Raw genomic sequence first — 21320 nt, 5'->3', positions numbered from 1 at the left:
CCTCTGGCCATCTAGCTTTGTCAGTTTTTATGTTAGAAAGCAGCACTTTGCTTTTGTATATTTTCTAACAGTGGAATCCATCAGTTTCTTCTCAGTGCCCTTGTCCAGACGACCATCAAAGAGAGAATTGGTCAGAATTGAGTGGGAATCCTTGAGTGCTTAATAAATATTAATTGTGTTGATTTTTAAATTTAAAATTGTATAGGTTCTCTTTAAGAGAAAGATCATGTAATGGTCATCAGGCTTGAAATAATTATTCCTTAAAGAGTGTATGTTTTACACAGAATTTGTATTGAGGCATATTTCTGTGCTCAAGGAGCTTACCATCTGAACATGAGGAAGCAAGCTTAGTTTCAGTTGTGTTGTTTTGAAACTAGAAGCTGTGTCTTCTCTAACTGCTTTTTCAACTGTTTAAATATCCTCTCCTCACATAATACCCACGATATCTTCTAATCTTTGGTCCCTGAGCACACACTAGGCATAAAACAGGAGGGTCTCAGGAGGCCATGGAGTTCATTCAGCTGCCCCAAGGGCCATGGTCCGGCCCCCCTGCCACTCCGTACCCCCGCCTTCCCAGGATGGCTCTTGACTCATTGGCTTATCCCTGAATGCCGGTCTTCCAGCTCAGTTCTCATAGCTTAAGGCTTTGTAGTCCTTTGCTTCCTGTTGATGAGTGGAGATACTGTTAGGGAGATGGAACAGGTGAAGTGTTACTGGTCTTGTCTGGAGTTTTTAGAGCCTTCTTTGAGAAGCCTGTTAAAAACACACTCATACATGTATTACACCTATTATAGTCTCTTGGCTTTTAAAAATTACCTGAATAATCCACGTTTACTAGACCATGTCAAACAATTCAGAGGAATGTAAAGTACAATTGAGTCTCTCTCTTGCCACCTTCAGCCTCACCTCTAACCCCCATATGACCAGTGTGGACACTTTCATGTGTATCTCCCCGTGTTTTTTCTAAATATATAGAAACTTAGATATAGGATTGGTTGGTTGTTTGGAAAAGATTGAGGATGGTGTTTTTTTAAAAATGCAATTGCATTAAACATGGTATTCTGCTACTTTGTTTCTTTCTCATATAATAGCATATTCTAGATAATATTCCAAACATACATTTTTGTTGAAGGGAAGAATATGAAAGCACTTGACTTAGGGAAGGGTACTGCTGCTTCTGGGGAGGAGGAGAGAGGAGAAAAGACGGAACGCACTGTCCATCTTGTGGGGACTGCTGTTGGCCGCCCTTCGAAGTAGGATGTGGACAGTCTACCCTTCTCCTCCCTCTCCAGGGTTCCGGATTCACCACTGTTAGGGAGACTGTACACATTTTCAGTTTTCATTTTAATTCGTTATGTCCTACCATGAAATGGCAGATCTATAGTCTGTCCTATTGCTATAAACATCTAGTAATCAGAGGGCAGTTTGTTTTCCACTTCAGTTAATTTGGTACAGGTATCGATCGACTTACGACCTATGCAACTTACGACCATTAGACTTTACGACCACAATTGCTAGCCACGACTGCTCCGCGTCTGGCAGCGCAAACGTTGCCCAGCTGGGCGTACGACAGTGCGGACCAGCTTCCGGCAGCACTACCATCTCCGCGTGCATATAGCCTACTCAACTTACGACCAAATCGTGTTACGACTGGTCTGTCGGAACCAATCGTGGTCATAAGTCGAGCACTAGCTGTAGTTTTAAGAATGAAAAGGTGTTTCTACCTAATACCAACATTTGCAAGTTTGGCAGTAGGGATTTGGGGCTGAGCCAGTCTTAAATATTAAAAATAAAAGATTTTTCTTGCTTTTGCCTCTCTGTATTATTTTGTGTTGAATTGCAGATTTGGGGTTCCATACTGCGAGTACAAGGTGGGATTGGGGCCAAGGAGTGTTGATGTCTCCCATGAATAGGGGAGCAGCTGCTAGACAGCCATGTCCTGTGTCCTCTGCCTGGTTCCCAGTTCCTTAGGGGCCCTGGCTGCTATCCCAGCCCATTTGGAAGAGGGAACTCAACTTGACCTTGATGACAGCTGTATGATTTCCTGGGACTGGTTACCTCCTTTAGGTCACACAGGCTGCTAATGAGTGCCAGGTCATGCACAGGCTCAGTCCCTTGTTGATGGTGCGAAGGACAAGGTCTTCCTCATGCTGCCACAGACTTCTGCAGAGCCTGGGCCAGGTTTCCCATCTTAGGGTAGGGAAAAAGTCATTTGTGTTTTACAAGGAAAATTTGAAGTTCAATATTTGTAGGTAAACAACTTGAAATCTTTCTCTGGAAAGCACTGTAGAAATATGTTATCTCTAATGGCTCTGAACAAGAGTTGTGTAGGAACTGTCAGTGCTGATGAATGTGTTTTCTTTCTGACCCCTCTTTTTAGAACGCACACAGCAGTTAAAATAGCTCCAAGATACAGTGCGCCTGTAATCCATGTGCTGGACGCATCCAAGAGTGTGGTGGTGGTAAGCTGGTGACCTCACATTTTATTCCAGATGTGTTGTAAAGAGTGTAAGGGTGTAACCTAAGATCTATTCCCCTTTATCCATTTCTACTCAATAAAGCTCAGAGAGCAGGGTCTACAGTGACTGCCTTGCTGGAAGGAGGTCCAGGTGACCATGTCCTGTACTTTCCAAGACAGTTAGAACTGAGCAGCAGACAGGTAGATGACGGGGCACCAAGACACCTTTGATCTGGACACTAACTAGACAAAGATTTCACCCACTCACAAACATGGATAGATATTTACTTGACTGTGTAAAAGGAATGTTGGATTTTTAAATGACTTTTCTCCAGATAGAAAAACAAACTTGAAAGTGTCCTAGTTGACCCTACCCAAAGACAGAAAAACATCTGCTAGATATTTAAAACCCAGAACAATCGTTTCTCTTTCTCAGTGAACATCATAACCAATTCACCCACAGGTCTTTCTCTGCTTTTCTTTTTCAGTGAAGCCTAACATTCTATCTTGTTATAGATTTCATTGTTTTCACTGAATAATGGGATATAACAGCTGGGGGACACCCGAGACAGTGTGGTCCAGTGATTTCCAAATGGATTTCAGCCACAGAATCTTTGTCGGTTAAGTGATGTCTTACCTGGAAATTCAATGTGGCAGAATTTCCAGGTAAGACATCACTTAACAGACAAGGCAGAGAACAGTCGAACTGCCCTTTCCGTTCTTCATCCCACCTCTCTTACTGATTGGAAGAGCACAGTTTGAGAACCACAGATCTAGTCCAACCTTTCTTCAGGCGAGGAAGGTTACTGAGGTGGCCTGGTGATCTGTGGGACTTCCAGTGATGTCACGTGACCTGGACTAGGGTGGCCACATTTCCTGAGCTGTCTTCCAAAGAAATTATTTCAGATCTGTGCATTTATTTACATGAAAGTTATATAATAATCGCTAACATTATTGAAAACGCGTAGTGTGCCAGGTACTGAGCCAAGTGTTTTACGTGGATTATTTTGTTTTATCCTCAGGATAACCTCACAAGGTAGGTATTTTTATTGTCCCCAGTGTAGAGATCAGGAAACAGAGGAATAAAGAAATTAATAACTCTGCTGAGACCACACATCTGTCAAGTGGCAGGTGTGGGATTTGAATGCAGGTTACCTTACTCTATGTTAAATTAAACTTGTTTAATAATTCTCTTTTATTAAAAAGTGTAAAAGTAACTCCGGCTGGGATCATAAAATTTTAATTGTTTATTTGCCACCGATGTAGACAAATATGCAAATAAGCTGCATTTTTACAACTCAACTTTAAAACAATTTTTGTTTCTTATTCTTGGATTGTGCTCCATAGGAGCTTATATCAGGGCCATGGTTGAGTGCAGTGGGCCTCTTAACACTTGTCATTATTTTCAAACACTGATGCTTAGCCCTGAACAGTTTCCATTCAGAGGCAAGACTTTTGGACCCATTTAGGTGCATGGCGCTAGACTTTTCTCTACAGGTAAAGGAAAGAATCAGCCCCCTTGAGCCCATGTTTGGAGGACAAGCTCCTTCACCATCTTTTTTTTTTTTTTTTTTTTTGAGATGAGTGTTGCTCTGTTGCCCAGGCTGGAGTGCAATGGTGCGATCTCGGCTCACTGCAACCTCTGCCTCCCAGTTCAAGTAATCCCCCTGCCTCAGCTTCTTGAATAGCTGGGATTACAGGTGTGTGCCACCACAGCCAGCTAATTTTTTCATCATGTAGGCCAGGCTGGCCTCAGACTCCTAACTTCAAGTGATCCATCTGCTTGGGCCTCCCAGAGTACTGGGATTACAGGCATAAGCCACTGCGCCCAGCCCTCTTGAAGAGCTAGAGTAGTGGGGACCTGGCCGAAAGCCACATAGAGAATGAGGAACAGGTGTTGGTGTTCTTTACAGTTTGGTCCAGCCACGCAGCCAGCAGCTCCAGTTAGCTCCTTCATGTACAAAGAAACAACCACGTTCTGAACGTACTCAAACATAAGTCAGATGATAAATCATGTGAGTAACTGCTAGTGACACTTCAGGAGCCAGTGGTATAATTTGTTTGAGTTGGTTGTGGGCTCATTGGCTCAGGCTCTTTTGATCTAACTGAAATGAGCATGGAACAGGATCACATTTTATGAACAGTCTTATGTATTTATAAGATTCCACAAATACTTAATGGTTAGAGATTTAGATCCAAGGATTCTCCCTTCCTTTCTTTTTTCTTCTTTAATAGAAAACGAGGTGCCAATATTTTATGCTTTTAAAATTATAAAATATCTTTTCAATTTATTCCCTCTTACTGTGTGGCTGTTGCCATGAAGTACAATTTTTTAAAATGAAGGAAAATATAAACTACGATATGTCCCAGTGGTTGGCATGAAAACACATGATGGATTTGATTTTTTTGGTGGAAGGATCATGTAAGTTAGCCCACATATATTGACCATGAACTTGTTTCCATCAAGTAAGTCCGACTGGGCAGGAAGGGGCCTGCCACTGCAGCCCTGGGAGCAGCGGGCTCCATGGGGCTGTGGTAGCAAACTGCATTGGTATGTTCTGTCTACACAGCAGCACCAACATCAGGGGGCTTGTGGATTCTTTGAATGTCAAGGACATCTGGTTTTGCTTTCTCAGAGTGTATAATCTAGCAAAATGTAAGAAGGTTTTAAGACATTGGTTACATGTACTACAGGGATTTCAGAGTAGGCATTCCCTTCTTGTTTCATTGGGCTGTGCTGGGTTTCCTAGACAAGGACTCCACTGAGGTGAGTTTAATGTAAGGTTGGGAAATACTCTGTGGTGTGAACACCATTTGGAAGCCTCTTTTTGGCCTGCCACAATGGCCTTTTCTGATTGTATTCCTGAATGAGGTGATGTTGCTTCATACTAACTCATAGATGATTGGATTGTTATTAGAGATACTTAGAAAACCCATGTGGAGTTAATGCTGGTTTTAGCCATCATTCAGTCTAACTTCCTTAAGTTCAGATGAAGATGTTGAACTTTCTTACCTTTTTGTATGTTAGATAATCCTGCTGCAGAATGTAGGGAGGGGGCAGTGCTATGTTTATTTTTTAACTGATGTGATCAATAGTTGCCATTTCTTCTTTCTACATAGTATCATTATGTGCTTTGATGGTAGCTATTCTTCTATCAATGTGATAATCATAGTAACGAATAATATTTAGCTGAACCTAGTTTTACAATTTAATGAGTAGACTCATGTTTTCTCAGATTATTGGTTTCCTTTCCAATTTTAGCAGAAACGTACAGTGGACTATGAAGATTAGCCTCATTCCCTCAGCAGACAGTGAGAATGCACCTCCAGACACTGGGCTAGGCATCAGGGGCATGAAGGTGGTTGATGTGTGATTGCAGCTCTCACAGGCCTTTCAAGTAAGGGAAGTAGATACATAAATTGATACTAAAAGGCTGTGGAAAGTAGATAAACAGAATATCTTTGAAACATTGAGTTGGGGGTTACCTAACCCAGAGGGTTCCCAAGACCACCTTCAGGTTCAAAGATTGCTAGAAGGACACAGAAAACCCAGAAAAACTGTTATGCTCATGACCATGGTTTATTATTGTGAAAGGATATAGGTTAAAATCAGGGAAGGCCAAAGGCACAAAGGATGGAATGCAGGCGAGACCAGGTACAAGCTCTCAGGTGTCATCTCTCTATAGAGTAATCCGGGTGGTGCTTCATTCTTCCACTAGTGATATGTGACAGAATGTAAGGAGCCTTGCCAACCCAGAAGCTTACCTGAGCCTTCATGTCCTTGGTGTGGGGGTTGGTCACATAGGCCCAGAATGCCCATGTGACTAGCCTTAATTGCTCAGTCTTCAGTCCCTGCAGAGGTCAAGCAGAAGCGTGAGCTGAGGCCCCCCCTCCATAAATCAGACTGTTAGCATAAACCATCTAACGTGGCCCAGGGTGCCAGGTATACAGTGACTCTCTTATCCAGGCAGGCTATCCCAAGGGGTTAGAGTTTGTCTTTCAGAAAACAGTCAAGGACCGGTTCTTTCTTTGGCTTGTGCAGTGATTGAACATCCCAAGCCCACTGAGTTTACCCTTTCCTGCACGCCAGGCAGGAATTAGCACAGTTGGTGAAGGGAGAAGAAATGAAGTTAAGGAAGCTGCCTTCCTGAATGAGGTGTCACCAGAGTTTACCATTAGTGCACCAATTTTATCATCTTTTGCTGATCTATGATTATCTTGCATTTTCAGTGTTCTCAACTGTTAGATGAAAATCTAAAGGATGAATACTTTGAGGAAATCATGGAAGAATATGAAGATATTAGACAGGACCATTATGAGTCTCTCAAGGTAAGTAGTAGAAACAGGTCTTTGCTTATTTTTAATGTGACTAGTTTTTATGATCCTAGTTTTTAATGTGACTTTTAAAAATGGTTTTGAGGAGAGTAAAAGGCTTAGGATCATTTTAGAGAATTTCTATCTTCTAGTTCAAATCAGAGGTCTTCAGTGTTTAAGTTCCCAAATAATTTTTGGTTATATTAAAATGAATTTTATTTATTGAGCCAAATATTTATTGGGTACCCAGTAGGTGTTAGGAGCTGTGCTAGATATGAGAGCTCTGATAATGAATAAAACATGAGTTCATACTCAGCAGGAAAACAGGCACTGAAACAGTGTACTGCAGTGACTCCCTCAGATCCCCATTCTTGAGGCGCTAATGGAAGAAAATGGAGACATGAGGCAGGACCAGTGTAAGCCTCCTTCCCTGACTGGCCAGCGCTGACTGTGCAGAATGATGTTTGAAGAACTGGCCCTCTCTTGATAAGCTTCAGGGAATCCATGGAGAACGGGCATAATTGTGCTTTAGAAGTCACTGAAATGTTTGTTTCTGGTTATCTGCCTTCTGGGCATTGATGGGGGCATTTTGGGAGTTGCTAGGCAAGTGAAGTGAGATCAACAGCATGAAGAAAACATGCTGTTTTGCTTCTGAGGTGCCAGCTAGGCCAAGGCACAGTGGTTGGCTTTTTTCTCTCCTAAGGTTTGCCCACAGTGGACAGTGTCTTTAATTCTACCTTCTGGTCCTCAGGGTCAGCCAGGGAAGGCCAGTTAACAGCTGGCCTCAGGAGTTCTAAAAGTGCAGGTAGGACACCTCGCTAGTACCTGAGGTTCAGGCCGGAGAACCAGGCTTGTATTCACATATCAATAATTAATGGATGCTTCTTGAGTCTTTATTGTCTGTCGTTCTGGTGCCAATGTGAAACCGGCTGGACAGAAAAGGAAGAGCTTTTTAGGATAAGGATTCTCATGAATAAAAGCATTTGCTTTCTTGAAAAGCTTACATAATGGCCTTTTTGGACATGTTTTCATAGTAACTGTGGAAAAGCTAAAGTCTCTAATTTTTCTTTGTTTTTTAACAGGACAGGAGATACTTACCGTTAAGTCAAGCCAGAAAAAGTGGTTTCCGAATGGATTGGCTGTCTGAACCTCACCCAGGTCTGTTTGGCTATGGAGTAGAGGAAGACTGGATGTGGTAATTCTAGTGTGTGGAGGAAATATATGCATTTACTTGGCTATAAAATCAATCAGCTAACAACTCTGAACTGTTTCTAATGATGATGGGTGACTGATGTCTGGAAAGAATGGGAGTAGATACCATTTATGGAGCAGGTGTTGTGGGCCAGACACTGTCCTGGATGGACTTCCAGCCCCTCTCGGAGTCCTTCAGACAACTCCATAATGGACATGGGAATTATCCTCATTTTAATTTGAAGAAACTGAGTTTTGGGTAGAAACTTGAAAAGTTACTAGGAACCTCTCTGGGATTTGTCTTCTAAAGCCACACTCTTTCCTCTGTGCCATGCTTGAGTGGGCCTCCGTCTCCTTGAAGGAAGTTCTGTGGAGACCTGCCTGGGTGGTACTGTCACCTGAGGTGGCCTGGGTCTCTGACAGGCCCAAGGGCAGACGTGAAATGTCTAAAATCAGAAGCGCCTTCGCATTCACACATCTTTAAAACACTGCAGCAAAGCAGGATCCTCTGTTTCCTGCTTTCTCTCTTGTTCTCTCTTGTCCTCTTTCTGGATGTTTCTCTTTCTTTTATTTGGTTTCTTCCTTTTTTAAATTTCTAGCTATCTTTCTTGCCTCACATAGGTATTCACAAAGGAATAAAATGTGTAAGATGTTTTGACAGACGCAGAGAGGCGTGAGACACAAATGCAAAACCAGGACAGAGTGAACAGGGGTTATATTAATTGAATCCATATTTCCAAGGTAATGTCTCAAATCAGCTTTCGTTGCTCACGACATCTGTGTTCTACACATGCTTAGCAGAGCTGAGAGGATTAAATTGGAAATGTAGGTGTGCTTGGTTCTAATTTCATCCCTGCTGAGTTCAGCGTGGTTTAGTGGAAAGAGTGCCATTTCGGGAGCCGGGAGGCCGGGGTTCTCATCCCAACGTGGCTCCTGGCTCTGACTCACGAGTGACCTTGAGCAGCTTGCTTCCACGTTTGACAGTTTCTACCATGTAAAAAAAAGGTGTTTTTTGGAAATGTTGTGAGGGCTAAATAGTACTTGAAAACCTTTGAAAAAATATAAATTGCTATATAGTTCAAACTGTGATTATTTGCTCTGTATCTTTCCCTGTGAAATTGGAATAATAACACAAGGGCAAGTCTGTTTGGATCAGATCAGACATCCAAAACATATTTTGCTGGAAATAGGCCTCCAAAGGCCCACAGGACCTGGCAGCGGTTGGGACGGGTTTTGAGTGGCCGCTTTAACCTCTGGCACGGGGCTACTGCAGGGCCTGTCCTGCTGCCCAAGGGCCATGAAGCCCTGAGGCCTGGCCCTCTGAAATATGCCTGAGGACAGCCAGTCCTAAGGTAATTGCAGGAAGTCGATAGGGGGTAAAGGAGGGTCTTCGTTTAAGGCCCTGATGGCAAAACCTCAAACATTTCTTAAACTCTGGGAGACGAGCTTGGCCAAAAGAGGGTCCCTCAGTGGCTCTGCAGTAGTGCGTGCTCTCTGCCTTCCCAGGAGAGAGGACACTAGAATCAAGGGTCTATCTGTAGATTACTTTTAGTGTCTCTATGAAGGGGACTATAAAGAGTTTTGTACCAACAAACCAACATAATAGGATATTTCCAAAGAGGAGATTGTCCCGTGTAGTAGAAGGATGATGAGGAAGAAATGGGAAAGGGCTACTGTGAACAAGTATGAAAAAGTGGAGATTTCCAGGCAGAGCAAGAAGCTAGTCATACTTTTCCTGTGCTCTCACCTCCTATTTTTACTGCCAAATGAGAGAAAAATACTCTGGAAGCCTCTGTGTTCTCCCAGAGCCCCTGAGATTGGTAGAATAGGAAGTTCTCTGATGCCTGGTTACAAATCAGGAAGTAGAGAGACAGGAAGGCTCAGATATGGCAGTGGGGTCAACACCTTAGACTCCAGCCTGACCCTGCCACGTCAGACCAGAGTCCTAGGTGCGGACCGCACTACGGGCTGGAGGGCAGCGGCAGTGCTGCTCTGCCTGCCCCAGAGAGCCCAGCACACCATCTGTCTCTGAAGTCTTCACCATTATTTAAATTATGATACATTTTAGACTCACCAGGAGGTATAAAGAACAATGTATTAAACATCCCTGCAAACCCACTAGCCAGCTTACGACATAACCTACCACCTGATTTTTAAAAAACAAAGCAGAGTCAACAGAGGTTAGATTAATTTTCCAAGGTAATATCTCACATCAGCTTTCATTGACCACATCTGTGTTGCACCCGTGCTCAGAGTTGAGGGTTATGTATTGAGGAATATGTATCAGAAGTTCCACGCGTGTCCCTTCCTCCCCTGCTGAAATCACTGCAGTCCTGAATTTGGGACTTCATTTTCCTGTACTTTGGGCATATGTATCAGCAGGCAATATAGATGATTGTTTCTGGTCTTGAAACTTGAGATAAGTAGCTTACTCTCTACGCCTTTCTGCAGTGCTCTTCATGTTCACCTTGTCTTCATTTGTACAAGTGAGGATTAACCCATCTGTCTCTCCTTCTTGGGCGGGGGGGTAGGGATAGAAGGGCTGAGGGAACAGTTTCCAGGGGTGGTGTAGTCAGTCAGCTGCATGTGAAGAATAGTTTTATTTAAGACTCAGTGCAGAATTACTCCTTCTCCACGATAATTTAAAGTTCCCCTCTTTGTAAAACAACTCCTACGGGTGACAGGAGGGAGGCAGAGCGTGGGAGCTGGCAGAGCACTGAGGAGCTGGCAGGGAGGCCTCCATCAGGCGGGGTGCCAGCGTCAGCACTGACAACCACACTTCTTTCCTCCAGTGAAGCCCACCTTTATTGGGACCCAGGTCTTTGAAGACTATGACCTGCAGAAGCTGGTGGACTACATTGACTGGAAGCCTTTCTTTGATGTCTGGCAGCTCCGGGGCAAGTACCCGAATCGAGGCTTTCCCAAGATATTTAACGACAAAACAGTAGGTCAGTGCAGTAAGTCCTTCCTGTCTGCCTCTGATATTCAAGATGTAGGATTGTGACTTTGAAGACAGGAATTGGTGAGGAGCAGTGAATGTGGATTGTGCAGATAACAGCTGCTTTCATATTGCTCACCTGCCCAACTTCTTAATGCTTTTTGAACTGCTAGATTGGTCCTTATTATATCAACTAAATTTGGTATCTACTTTATTCTTTTAATAAATGTTTATTGACGTCAGTTACATGCTGGGCTCTAGGGATAAATGGAAGACGATATAATCCCTGCCGTCTAGTACCGACTAGCTGCACAGCCAATAGTAATGGGCCCTGCCTGGGCTCGTGTGGGCACAAGAAGAAAAGATAGAGCTCAGACTGAGAGGTCAGGGCAGGCTTCCTGGAAGAGGTGGCGTTTGAACTATTTTTGAGGATTCAGTGGGAGTTGCTGTGGTGGGACTATAGATGTGATAAGGTGTTGAAGAAAAGGACATTGCAGGTAGAGGAGACAGTATGAGAAGGCACAGGCATGTGTGCCTAATTGGGGAACTGCAGGGAGTCCATTTTGCTTAGAGCTTTGGGGAGGGAATGGGGATTTGGGGTGAGAAACCAGAGAAGTAGGTGAGGTGATAAATTACTACCCCCTACTTCTCACTTCAAGTCTCACCCCAAAACCCACCCACAGAGACCGGAATCCAAATCCAAAGCCATTCATAGGATCAGGTAGTAGGCACATCAGAGCAACAAAGAGGGGTGGACCCACAGAACATGGGATTAGGGTGGAGAGGAGCCTGAGAAACCAGCCTCTTGCCAAGTTTCCCAGAAGCGGAGTCTGGGTGTGTGTGTTAGGATGCTGAGACTCAGGAGCTCTCAGGTAGCCAGGAACATGGTGGTGGGCAAGGGGCTTCTCATTGTGCTGCCCCTCAGTCATCACAGGTGAGCTGTCCAGGGGCCGTAGAACAGGCTGCTTACCATGGGCAGGGCGGCCAGTCTCACAGACCCAGAAACCGAGAGGGTGTCCTGGGAGCCTGGCCCCCACTGCAGGTCCCAGAGCAGGGCAGACAGGTGCAACACTAAAGCCAGTATGAGGATTTAGGCCACACTTCATTCCTTACCACTGACGTTCATTGTGCACATACAATTCCACTGACTTCACAGTGACTCTGGAGGACCTGACCTGTGCCTTGTGTTCGGCGTGCCTTGTATTCTGTGGTGTCCGAGCCTGGGTGCATATAGTAAGGATGTACTGAGCCTGAGTGCATCTGGTAAGGATGTAGCTGTCCTTGTTTAACTCTTCACGGTACTGTTTAAGGCCCCAAATTTAAGAATCCCTTCAGATGTTGTTATGGTCAAAATATCAGTCGTTATGAATTGTATTGTGGTTGGGATTTAAAGCACCACAGACATAAGGCACAGGTCATGTCTCCCAGAGTCACTGTGAAGTCAGTGGAGTTGTACATGCATGAGGAATGTCAGCGAGTCAGGAATCTGGCCTGCTTTTTCTCATCCTCTCTGACAGAATGCTTTGGGGAGCCACAGCTTTGGCTTTCTGCCTTTTGTCCAATGGAAAATTGAAGTGACTTGAACTGGGAGAAGCAGACTGTGGGAGCTGCACTTAGCAGGAACCGCAAAACCCTGGCTGTTCTACTTTAAGCTAGGTCAGTGGCAAGCAACAGAGAGCATTTGAGGAAAATAGAGAAGGGTGAGGAGGGAAGGTGACTGAGCAGGGGTAATGGTTTTTAAAAGAAGCATTGTTTGATGGGTATTTTTGGCATCTTTAAGTGAATCCTTACTATGTTTTTCTAATAGGTGAAGAGGCCAAAAAGGTCTACGACGATGCCCGAGATATGCTGAACACACTGATTAGTCAAAGGAAACTCCAAGCCAGGGGAGTGGTTGGGTTCTGGCCAGCACAGAGTGTCCAAGACGACATTCACCTGTACGCAGAGGGTGCCGTGCCCCAGGCTGCAGAGCCCATAGCCACCTTCTATGGGTTAAGGCAACAGGTATGGAAGGACTTGACAGCCAGCACACTGCTCTCACTTGTGAGTTTAAGTGCTAAGCCGAAGAGCTTTGCATAAATGAGAGTCTGCCCCACCTCCTCCCAAGTGACCAATCACTCAGCCAAGCCCAAGGCCTGTGTGGATGGTGGAGAGAAGGCGCCCACGTGGGTGGCAGCGGCAGGGCCACTCCACAGGAGTGAGGCATGTCATGTTGTGTGCCACGGATGGACGAGAACCACTGCTGCTGTCTCAGGTGGTCACATGTCCGTCTTCGCAGCTTCTGAAGGAAGAGAACGCTCACTAGTGCAAAGCTGGTTAACCTCAATGCACATTATTAAAATAGACTGTGGCTCCCCATGAAAGGGGAAGACAGGTGGAAACCAACATTTGCAGAATGTATTCCAGGTGCCAGGTGCTAGTGAGGTGCCGGATGGGTCATCCTTTTAATTTCCACACAGCTGTGTCAGGCAGTTGAAGTTTCTGTTGTGCAGAGAAGATGAAGGCTGGTGGAGATTGTGCTGGGCCCCCCTCTATAGAGGGGAGAGCCAGCCTGTGCACACCCCCAATGGCTGTTCTTTCACTGTGCTGGCTGCTTTTCTTTGGTGTGGTGAGAACAGACTCTTCTCAGCGACTTCTTTCTCATTGCCCCACCTTTGAAAAGGCAGATATCCTATGCATGTCCCTTTAGGTGCTGTAAAAAAGGGTGTCTCAATCAAGAATTGGAACCAGAATTATTCTTTCTGTATTACTGCCATTTTCAGTCATTCAAAAATGGTATTGTTGGCTAGGTACAGTGGCTGACACCTGTAATCCCAGCACTTTGAGAAGCCGAGGTGGGAGGATTGCTTGAGCCCAGGAGTTTGAGACCAGCCTGGGCAAGATGGCAAGACCCTGCCTCTACAAAAAAAAAAAAAATTAAAAATTAGCAGTACACTGGGGAGTGCATACCTGTATGCCTGTATTCCCAACTACTTGGGAAGATGAGGTCGGAGGATCACTTGAGCCCAGGAGTTCAAGGCTGCAGTAAGCTGTGATCATGCTATATTCTCCAGTGTGGGCAACAGAGCCAGACACTGTCTCTGAAAAACAAGCAAACAAAAAGATAGTGGTGCTTTTAAATCCCAACCACAGTATAATTCATAATGATCGATATTTTGACCATAACAACATCTGAAGGGATTCTGAAATTTGGGGCCTTAACCAGTACCATGAAGAGTTAAAGCTACATCCTTACCATATGCACTCATGCTCAGTAAATCCCTACTGCGTGCACCCAGGCTCAGTTACCACAGAATACAAGGCACTGGGGTTCTAATGTTAATTTCCTGCCTCTCTTCGCTAGGGAATTTGTGGCTTTTCTTTTACAAACATAACTATTCAGAAACCTCTGTTCTGCTCTAGCCCAGTCTTTCATCTTTCGAGTCCTGTGTCCCCTGCGGTCTCTTTTTGCTTCCAGTACTATTCATGTCCAGGCAGTCTGTGACATATTAGGGCATTTAATCGAGTGAATTCTCAGAGTTCACCTTTTTAATAGCCTCTGGAGAGGGGAACTGGGCCAGGCACATACGTTACCTACCCAGGTGGCGATTTCTCAGGAGGGGCTTTCCTCCAGTGCACTCTGGAACATTCTGCAGCAGTGCCTTATTACTCTGGGAGTCTGCTCTTCTGAGTAGGCTCTGATTGCTGTCTCTTCTAAGGTACCATGGGGCTCTGTGATCTGTCTCTCCTGTGGTGCAGGGAAGCTTTGGGTCCCCCTCTGGCTTTTGTTAGCAAAGAATAATTGATGAGCCGAGTATACCTGGAAAACGGCTTCCCCACGCACAGCTGTCCCCGAGCTCTGTGACATTCCTGTATGCCATTACCAAACACCTCCTCGCCTGCACTTAATGACTTCCTGCCCTGTGTCAGTGAGGCTGTGCTTGCCTCCACAGCTGGCAGCGAGCTGTGGGGTATCTGGGTTGGCCACTCCTTGATTAATTGATTGGTCCCAAGCAGTACTAAATATATAGGAGCATGGGTTGTGGTATCAGCCCCCTGACCCTCCCACTGTCTGACCTCAAGCTTCCTATGCCTCTGATTTCTTGTCTGTAAAACGGAACTGGTGATATCACTCATGTCACAAGGAGGTTGGGAGGGTTAAATTAGTAATTCATATAAAGCACCAAGAACAGGCACAGAGTAACTACTGAATAAGTATTAGTTATAAGCTATTTACCTTCTCAGCAAATATTTATTGATTTTTAAAATATGTATAAGACCTTATTTATTAACTTAGTTGCAGGGAAGAGTTGCTCATCAGCTGAGGGTGAAAAATTGGGGAGGATAGGCCCCGGGGCTGTGGAGAGAATCCAGAAGCAAATCCTGCTGAATTCTTGGTTTGGTTCCCAGCCGTCCTTGGGTGTCCTCAGCCAGCTCCTGTATGACCCTCCCCCCGCACCACACCACATGGCAGGCAGCACGTGCCCTGGGCATTGCTGATCCCAACAGTTTGTTGTTTGAGCTACTTCTGTTGATGCTATGGAGGCTTTTCCATTTACTGGATCTCTTTCAAACATGGTGCTGGACTTAATTGAAAACACTTGAGGACAAATTTTTTTTTTTTTTTTTTTTAAAGCCCGTGATTTCAGCACAGTGCCCGAAGGCATTCATTAATGTTTGGTCAGTGTGTGAATGAATGAGTGAACTGGTGTCTTGACTCTTTATGTTATGTCATGTCATATTTTTTTAAAAATTTCATTTGTTTATCTAACAAATATTTATTGAATACTCACTGTGTGTCAGACACAATTCCAAGTGCTGGGGATGTAACAGTGGACAGTACAGGCTGCCATCTGGGTGTTGTGAAGCTTATTTTCATTGGAAGATACCTGATCGCTCTCCACGGTGTGCTGGTGCCATGTTCTTGCTCACGGTGCCTCCTCATACTGCTTGGTTTTAAGGCCGAGAAGGACTCTGCCAGCACGGAGCCGTACTACTGCCTCTCGGACTTCATCGCTCCTCTGCATTCTGGCATCCGTGACTACCTGGGCCTGTTTGCTGTTGCCTGCTTTGGGGTGGAAGAGCTGAGCAAGGCCTATGAGGATGACAGTGACGACTACAGCAGCATCATGGTCAAGGCACTGGGGGACCGGCTGGCAGAGGTAAGGCAGAGGCATCGCACCAAGGGGCTGAGGACAGAGGCTGGGCAGCAGGGAACCTGGGTGGGTGCCTGAACACTGATCAGCCCTTAGAACCGGGGTCTTTTTTTTTCCTTGAGTTGGATGCTGCTGGCTTTAACATTACACATATTTTAATATTATATATCCCCAGATTGCCTGTATATGTTATCTTTAGGGCAGAGCAAAACCTTCAGTGGTGCCATAGTTGGCTGTTGCTCTGAGGGCCTTTACCTCTGCCTTACCTCTGTTGTCTCTCTTTGATGTTATTATGATAGGACACTTTCCTCAGGATCCTAAAAAATTAAAAACAAATTTTTATTTCAGAGCCCCTCATTGTAATGCTGGTGTCATCTGTAGATTGTTCATCTTCCTATGCATGGAATGGGGTAGCCTTGGCCCTGGGAGAGCCTCCCCCTTTTCCTGCAGTGAGCAGTGGAGGGGCTCGCATCTAGAAGGTCCCACCTGCTCTTTCTGGCCAGTGTAGTTTTGGATTAACCTTTAGGGAAATTGTTAAGTTTTAAGGTCTAAAATCCTCAGGTCACTAAGCATGATGCTTCAGAACTCAGGTTGAGGCCACAATGAGCTGCAGAGCAGCTAATAAAGGTACAAACCCATCGAGAATCCAGCCTTTTCCCTCTTGCCAAATCTTTCCTGGCTGTGGTCCAGATGAGGGAGGCTATCCTCATGGCTGTGATTCAGGGGTTGGAGGCTACACTGATGCCGTGAGCCCCCACTTCTGCCTAAGCACACCTGGTGCTCTGGGTCTGAAGGCCTTTGCAGAAGAGCTGCATGAAAGAGTGCGCCGAGAACTGTGGGCCTACTGTGGCAGTGAGCAGCTGGACGTTGCAGACCTGCGCAGGCTGCGGTATGAGGGCATCCGCCCAGCTCCCGGCTACCCCAGCCAGCCTGACCACACCGAGAAGCTCACCATGTGGAGACTCGCGGACATCGAGCAGTCTACGGGTATGTGCCAGGAAGCCGCAGGTTCCTGTCTTCCTTCTTCAGTGCATGGACTCTTATCAGTGTAATGGCACATCTGGTTAAACGTGTTTTTAAAGTGGAAGGGCTTCTAATCACATTGTCCCTTATCCTGTCCATTTTCACTTGTACCTATTCTGGCATTTTACTTCAGCATTAGTATTCTGACATCATCATTTTTAGATTTATCCATTTAAGTGACTTCCTCTTGGCCTACACTAGATGGGAGTTTAGCTTTCTTATACCGTCCCGTGCCTCTCATGCCCCAGTTTCCTGTCACAGGCATGCTAATGTCTTTAATCCCTCCCTTAGTGACCAACCCTTGTCCCTTAGTAATGTCACGTGCCTCACCCTCTTGACCCCTTGCTTGTGGACGGTGTCCTTGGGTGCTGGTCTTGCAGAACGCCCAGCCTTCCCTTCAGCCCTCTTTTCTCTTTTACACTGTTATTAACATTTGTGCTCTTCTGTAATCCTAATTCTCTATTATGTTTTCCTGTGGATTCTAATAGCTGAACGTGAGAAGCTGGCATGTGCCCTTCTGAGACAAAGGCCCAGACACCCGGCCTCAGCGTCCTGTGCCCAGAGCTGAATTGCTCATGGTTCTGTGGCTGCACATTGTCACATCAATATGCTGGTTCTAGTCATTACTTCAGAGTTCATGTAGTTGAGATGGCCCAGTCTAAGCTCACAGTTTTTAGTGGAATTAATAAAAAGCATGCCATCAAAGCTGATAAAGACATCTAGATTTAAGTGAGAAACCATGAGCTGTATTGAATCTGCTTCAGCAGGAACAACACTAACTCTAGAAGTCATGAGATCTGGGTCCAGGTCCTGTTTCCGCCATAAACTGGCTAAGCGACCTCTGGCAGAGTGCTCACCCTTCATGCTGCTCTGTTTCCTTGTCCATAAAACGAGTAGCTTCGAATAGATATCCTTGAGAGGGTCCCTTTGAATTCTCAGATCCCAGGGAAAACTGTGCCTTCTTTTTCACAATGTCGTGGGCTCGTTCTTCACTGGAGCTCCCAGTCGTCCCTAGTATTAGTGGCCCCAGAGAGCCTATGGAGAGCTGTTCAGTTGGTGTTCTCATCTCCAGGGTTAGAGCTCCTGTCTGGCAAGGTCTAGGCTTAGGAGCAAATCAGGGCGCCTGCAGTTGATCTCAGATGGCTGGAGGTAGGAGTATGGAGTCTTTCCCAGGCCTATCCACCCTGGGTCACAGTGCCCAGCCTTAGAGGAGATCTGCATGTCCTGAATTTGTTTATTGACCTGGCAGGAATTTGCAAGACTTATCTGATTGCAGCTTTCATGCTGTGTCATGTGTCTACCTAGAAGGCATGAGTTCACTTTTGTTCACTTATTCAACAAGAGTTCATTGTCTTCTAGGCACTGAGTGAGTAAGCATTTTCCCATGTTGCTCTCTCCAGGCATTAGGTTAACAGAATCATTAGCAATGGCACCTGCTGCAGCAGTCTCAGGCCTCTACTTCTCCAATTTGAAGTCCAAATATTTTGCTGTGGGGAAGATATCCAAGGATCAGGTAAGCTAGCTGTTTCATTTTATGTGGCTTCCCTAGATACCTGCCTTATCTGAAATGAAATTCTAGAACCTCTTTCATTTTAAATATAAATGAGAATAAAGTAAGGGGAAAGCATGAAGAAATTTTCTCTCACCCTCACTTCTACATGCAAACAACACACACACACACACACACACACACACACACACACACACACACACACACAGCTTCTAAGCATCAGATGTTTATTACATGTTGTTTTTCTGCCTAGTGAATAAGGCAACTTGGTAGACAGATAAATAATGTATCTCCATTTAACTCAGTAGATTGCTATTAAGACAGGAAGTGGAAACTACTTAATGTTTCTTGGCAAATGTTGCAGAAACTTCTATTCCAAAGTCTTATCACGTCGGTTTAATAAAATGCTTCTTATCTTTTGCAGGTTCAGGATTATGCTTTGAGGAAGAACATGTCTGTGGCCGAGATTGAGAAATGGCTTGGACCCATTTTGGGATATGATACAGACTAACTTTCTTTGTTTTTCTAACTTTTCTTTTTTTTTTTGCCTTTTTTATTCTTGATGATCCTCAAGGAAATACAACCTAAAGTGCCTTAAAAATAACAACAGAAAGCCTGTGTGCATCTGGCTGACACTGCCTCTTAGAAGAAAAGCCTGAAACTCAGTTGAATAGGGAAGTGCGATCCTGTGGCAAGATGATAGTGTGAGAAATGGGGCATTTTAATCTAAGCAGTTACAACACTGGGTTCTGACGGGGAAGGAAGCGTAGCTCTGCTCCCTCTTTGGAAGACCTCATTTTCTAAAGGCTGGATTAAATGGCTGCAGAACTCCCTTTGGCAAAAGCCATGCTCTCGCTGCTTGCTTGTCAGAAACACTCAAGCCGTTTGCCCCAGAGTGGTCAGTAGTCATGCTCTCTGAGCATTTTTGTCCTCCCATAATTTCACATTTTGGTGCCCCTGAGGAAACAAAAAGGAAATGGGGAGAGAAAGTTACTGTTAAGGGTGGTTAACATCTTTTAGTTGTTTTCAGGATTAAGCAGGATCTCAGCAGGGCTCTGATACCCTGTGCAGAGTTGGCAGGTGGGCAGCATAATGTCACTCATTTCTTACCATCTTATTCCCCTCCAATTCTCAATATATTCAATAATGAAGAATGCTGCCGCCACTCAAGCAACAAGCCTCAAACTCACCCGTGTCATCTTTTTCTTGGATGATTGCGTTATCTCAAAAATGTGCATGCAATTATACACTCAGATGGTGGTATATACACAAGATGGTGGTGGAAATATTCAGGAGAAGGTCGCGTTGAGTCCTGATTTGAGATTTGAAGGATGAAGACCAAGAAGCAAGGGAGGAACAAATGAAGAACTGTCTTTGCTCATGAATAGGAATAGTAAAGATTATAAAGGTATCAGATCTCCCCAAATGGATCTATGGATTCAATACCATTTTCAGTGGAAATTTCAACCGAGATTTTATTGAGTGAAACAAGCAGGTGTTTAAATTTATATGGAATAGCAAAGGACTTAAAATTACCAAATGCTTCTACATATAAAGGAGGGGTTGAGAAGACACACCCTATATGATACAATTGTTTGTTTTTGATTTTTTTGAGACGGAGCTTCACTCTTGTCACCCAGGCTGGAGTCCAATGGTGCAGTCTCGGCTCAATGCAGCCTCTGCCTCCTGGGTTCAGGCAGTCTCCTGCCTCAGCCTCCCGAGTAGCTGGGATTACAGGTGCACGCCACCACGCCTGGTTAATGTGGTGCAGAGGTAGGCATTATGAGCAGGGAAACAAAATAAAGGCCCAGAAACTCACCCATGCGTATGTTGACCTTTGTGAAATGACCTGGTGGCAGGGAGGTCAGTGGGGACAGGAAGGACCACTCCCTAAGTAGTCCCAGAACAGTGGCTATTCATGTGGGAAAAAAAAAAAAAATTTGAATTCCTCGCACCCTACCCAATGATAAGTTCCAAATATGTTAAGGGCTTCCGTATAGAAAGCAAAAATTGTCACTGTTTGGATGAAAAAGGCTTAGTGCAGGAAAGAATCTCTTGAGACATAACGTAGTTATCATAAATGATAAGATGGTTAAGTAAACTCTGTTAAAACTAAAGCTTATATTAAGAAAACATTTAAGTGAGAAGATGAGCCACAACTTGAGAAGACATTTATAATACGAATAACTGACAAAGGATTCATAATCACAAATATAGAGAATTCCTGTTTAAAAAAAACTCAATAGAAAACTAGAGAAGACTTGAAAAGGCATTTCACACAAGAGGAAATATGTAGGGCTTTTAAATAAATAGAAAGATGTTCTTTAGCATTGCCGACCAGAGAAATATGAATTCGGACCACAATGAGATTCCATTTTATATCCATAAGATTTGCAAAAGTTGGGTCTCGGTACCAGTTGTTAGATCTATAGGGACTTGTGGATGTGTGAACAGGCACCACTGCTTTAAAAAAACGGTTATACCTCACAGACTTGAACATTTGAAGACCTTATGATCTTGCTTCCAACTCCCACCTGTATGTCCAACAAACTCTTGCATGTGGCCACTAGGAGGAATGTGTAAGAATGTTCATCGTAACGTATTTATAATAATAACTGGAAAAGGTGAAATGTATGTCTGTCTACAGGAGAATAGGTGAATAGTTAGATATGTGTATTCACCCTACTGGATATTATTCAATAATGAAAATGAGTGAACTACAGCTAGACCTCGCAATAAGAATGAATCTCA

General features: G+C 44.5%; 1 protein-coding gene across 4 annotated transcripts in view; it reads left to right on the top strand.

The window, feature by feature from the left end:
* Nucleotides 1-20858, top strand: part of MTR (5-methyltetrahydrofolate-homocysteine methyltransferase) — a 109763-nt gene extending 88905 nt beyond the window's left edge. For 3 of the 4 annotated variants that reach the window (XM_032242262.1, XM_032242261.1, XM_032242264.1), the window contains 9 exons: nucleotides 2381-2462; nucleotides 6689-6787; nucleotides 7855-7930; nucleotides 10756-10911; nucleotides 12709-12905; nucleotides 15842-16042; nucleotides 16831-17023; nucleotides 18460-18572; nucleotides 18994-20858. In XM_032242262.1, the coding sequence (XP_032098153.1) occupies nucleotides 2381-2462; nucleotides 6689-6787; nucleotides 7855-7930; nucleotides 10756-10911; nucleotides 12709-12905; nucleotides 15842-16042; nucleotides 16831-17023; nucleotides 18460-18572; nucleotides 18994-19080 (1204 nt within the window). In that variant the 3' untranslated portion in view covers nucleotides 19081-20858. The remainder of the gene's footprint in view (nucleotides 1-2380; nucleotides 2463-6688; nucleotides 6788-7854; nucleotides 7931-10755; nucleotides 10912-12708; nucleotides 12906-15841; nucleotides 16043-16830; nucleotides 17024-18459; nucleotides 18573-18993) is intronic. The other variant, XM_032242263.1, reaches the window with a different exon arrangement.
* Nucleotides 20859-21320: the final 462 nt, after the last annotated feature.

Source organism: Sapajus apella, unplaced genomic scaffold (genome assembly GCF_009761245.1).
Source record: "Sapajus apella isolate SASKATOON/1434 unplaced genomic scaffold, GSC_monkey_1.0 scaffold49, whole genome shotgun sequence".
In the NCBI taxonomy this organism is placed as follows: domain Eukaryota; kingdom Metazoa; phylum Chordata; class Mammalia; order Primates; family Cebidae; genus Sapajus; species Sapajus apella.
This window is presented reverse-complemented; position numbering and strand designations above follow the sequence as displayed.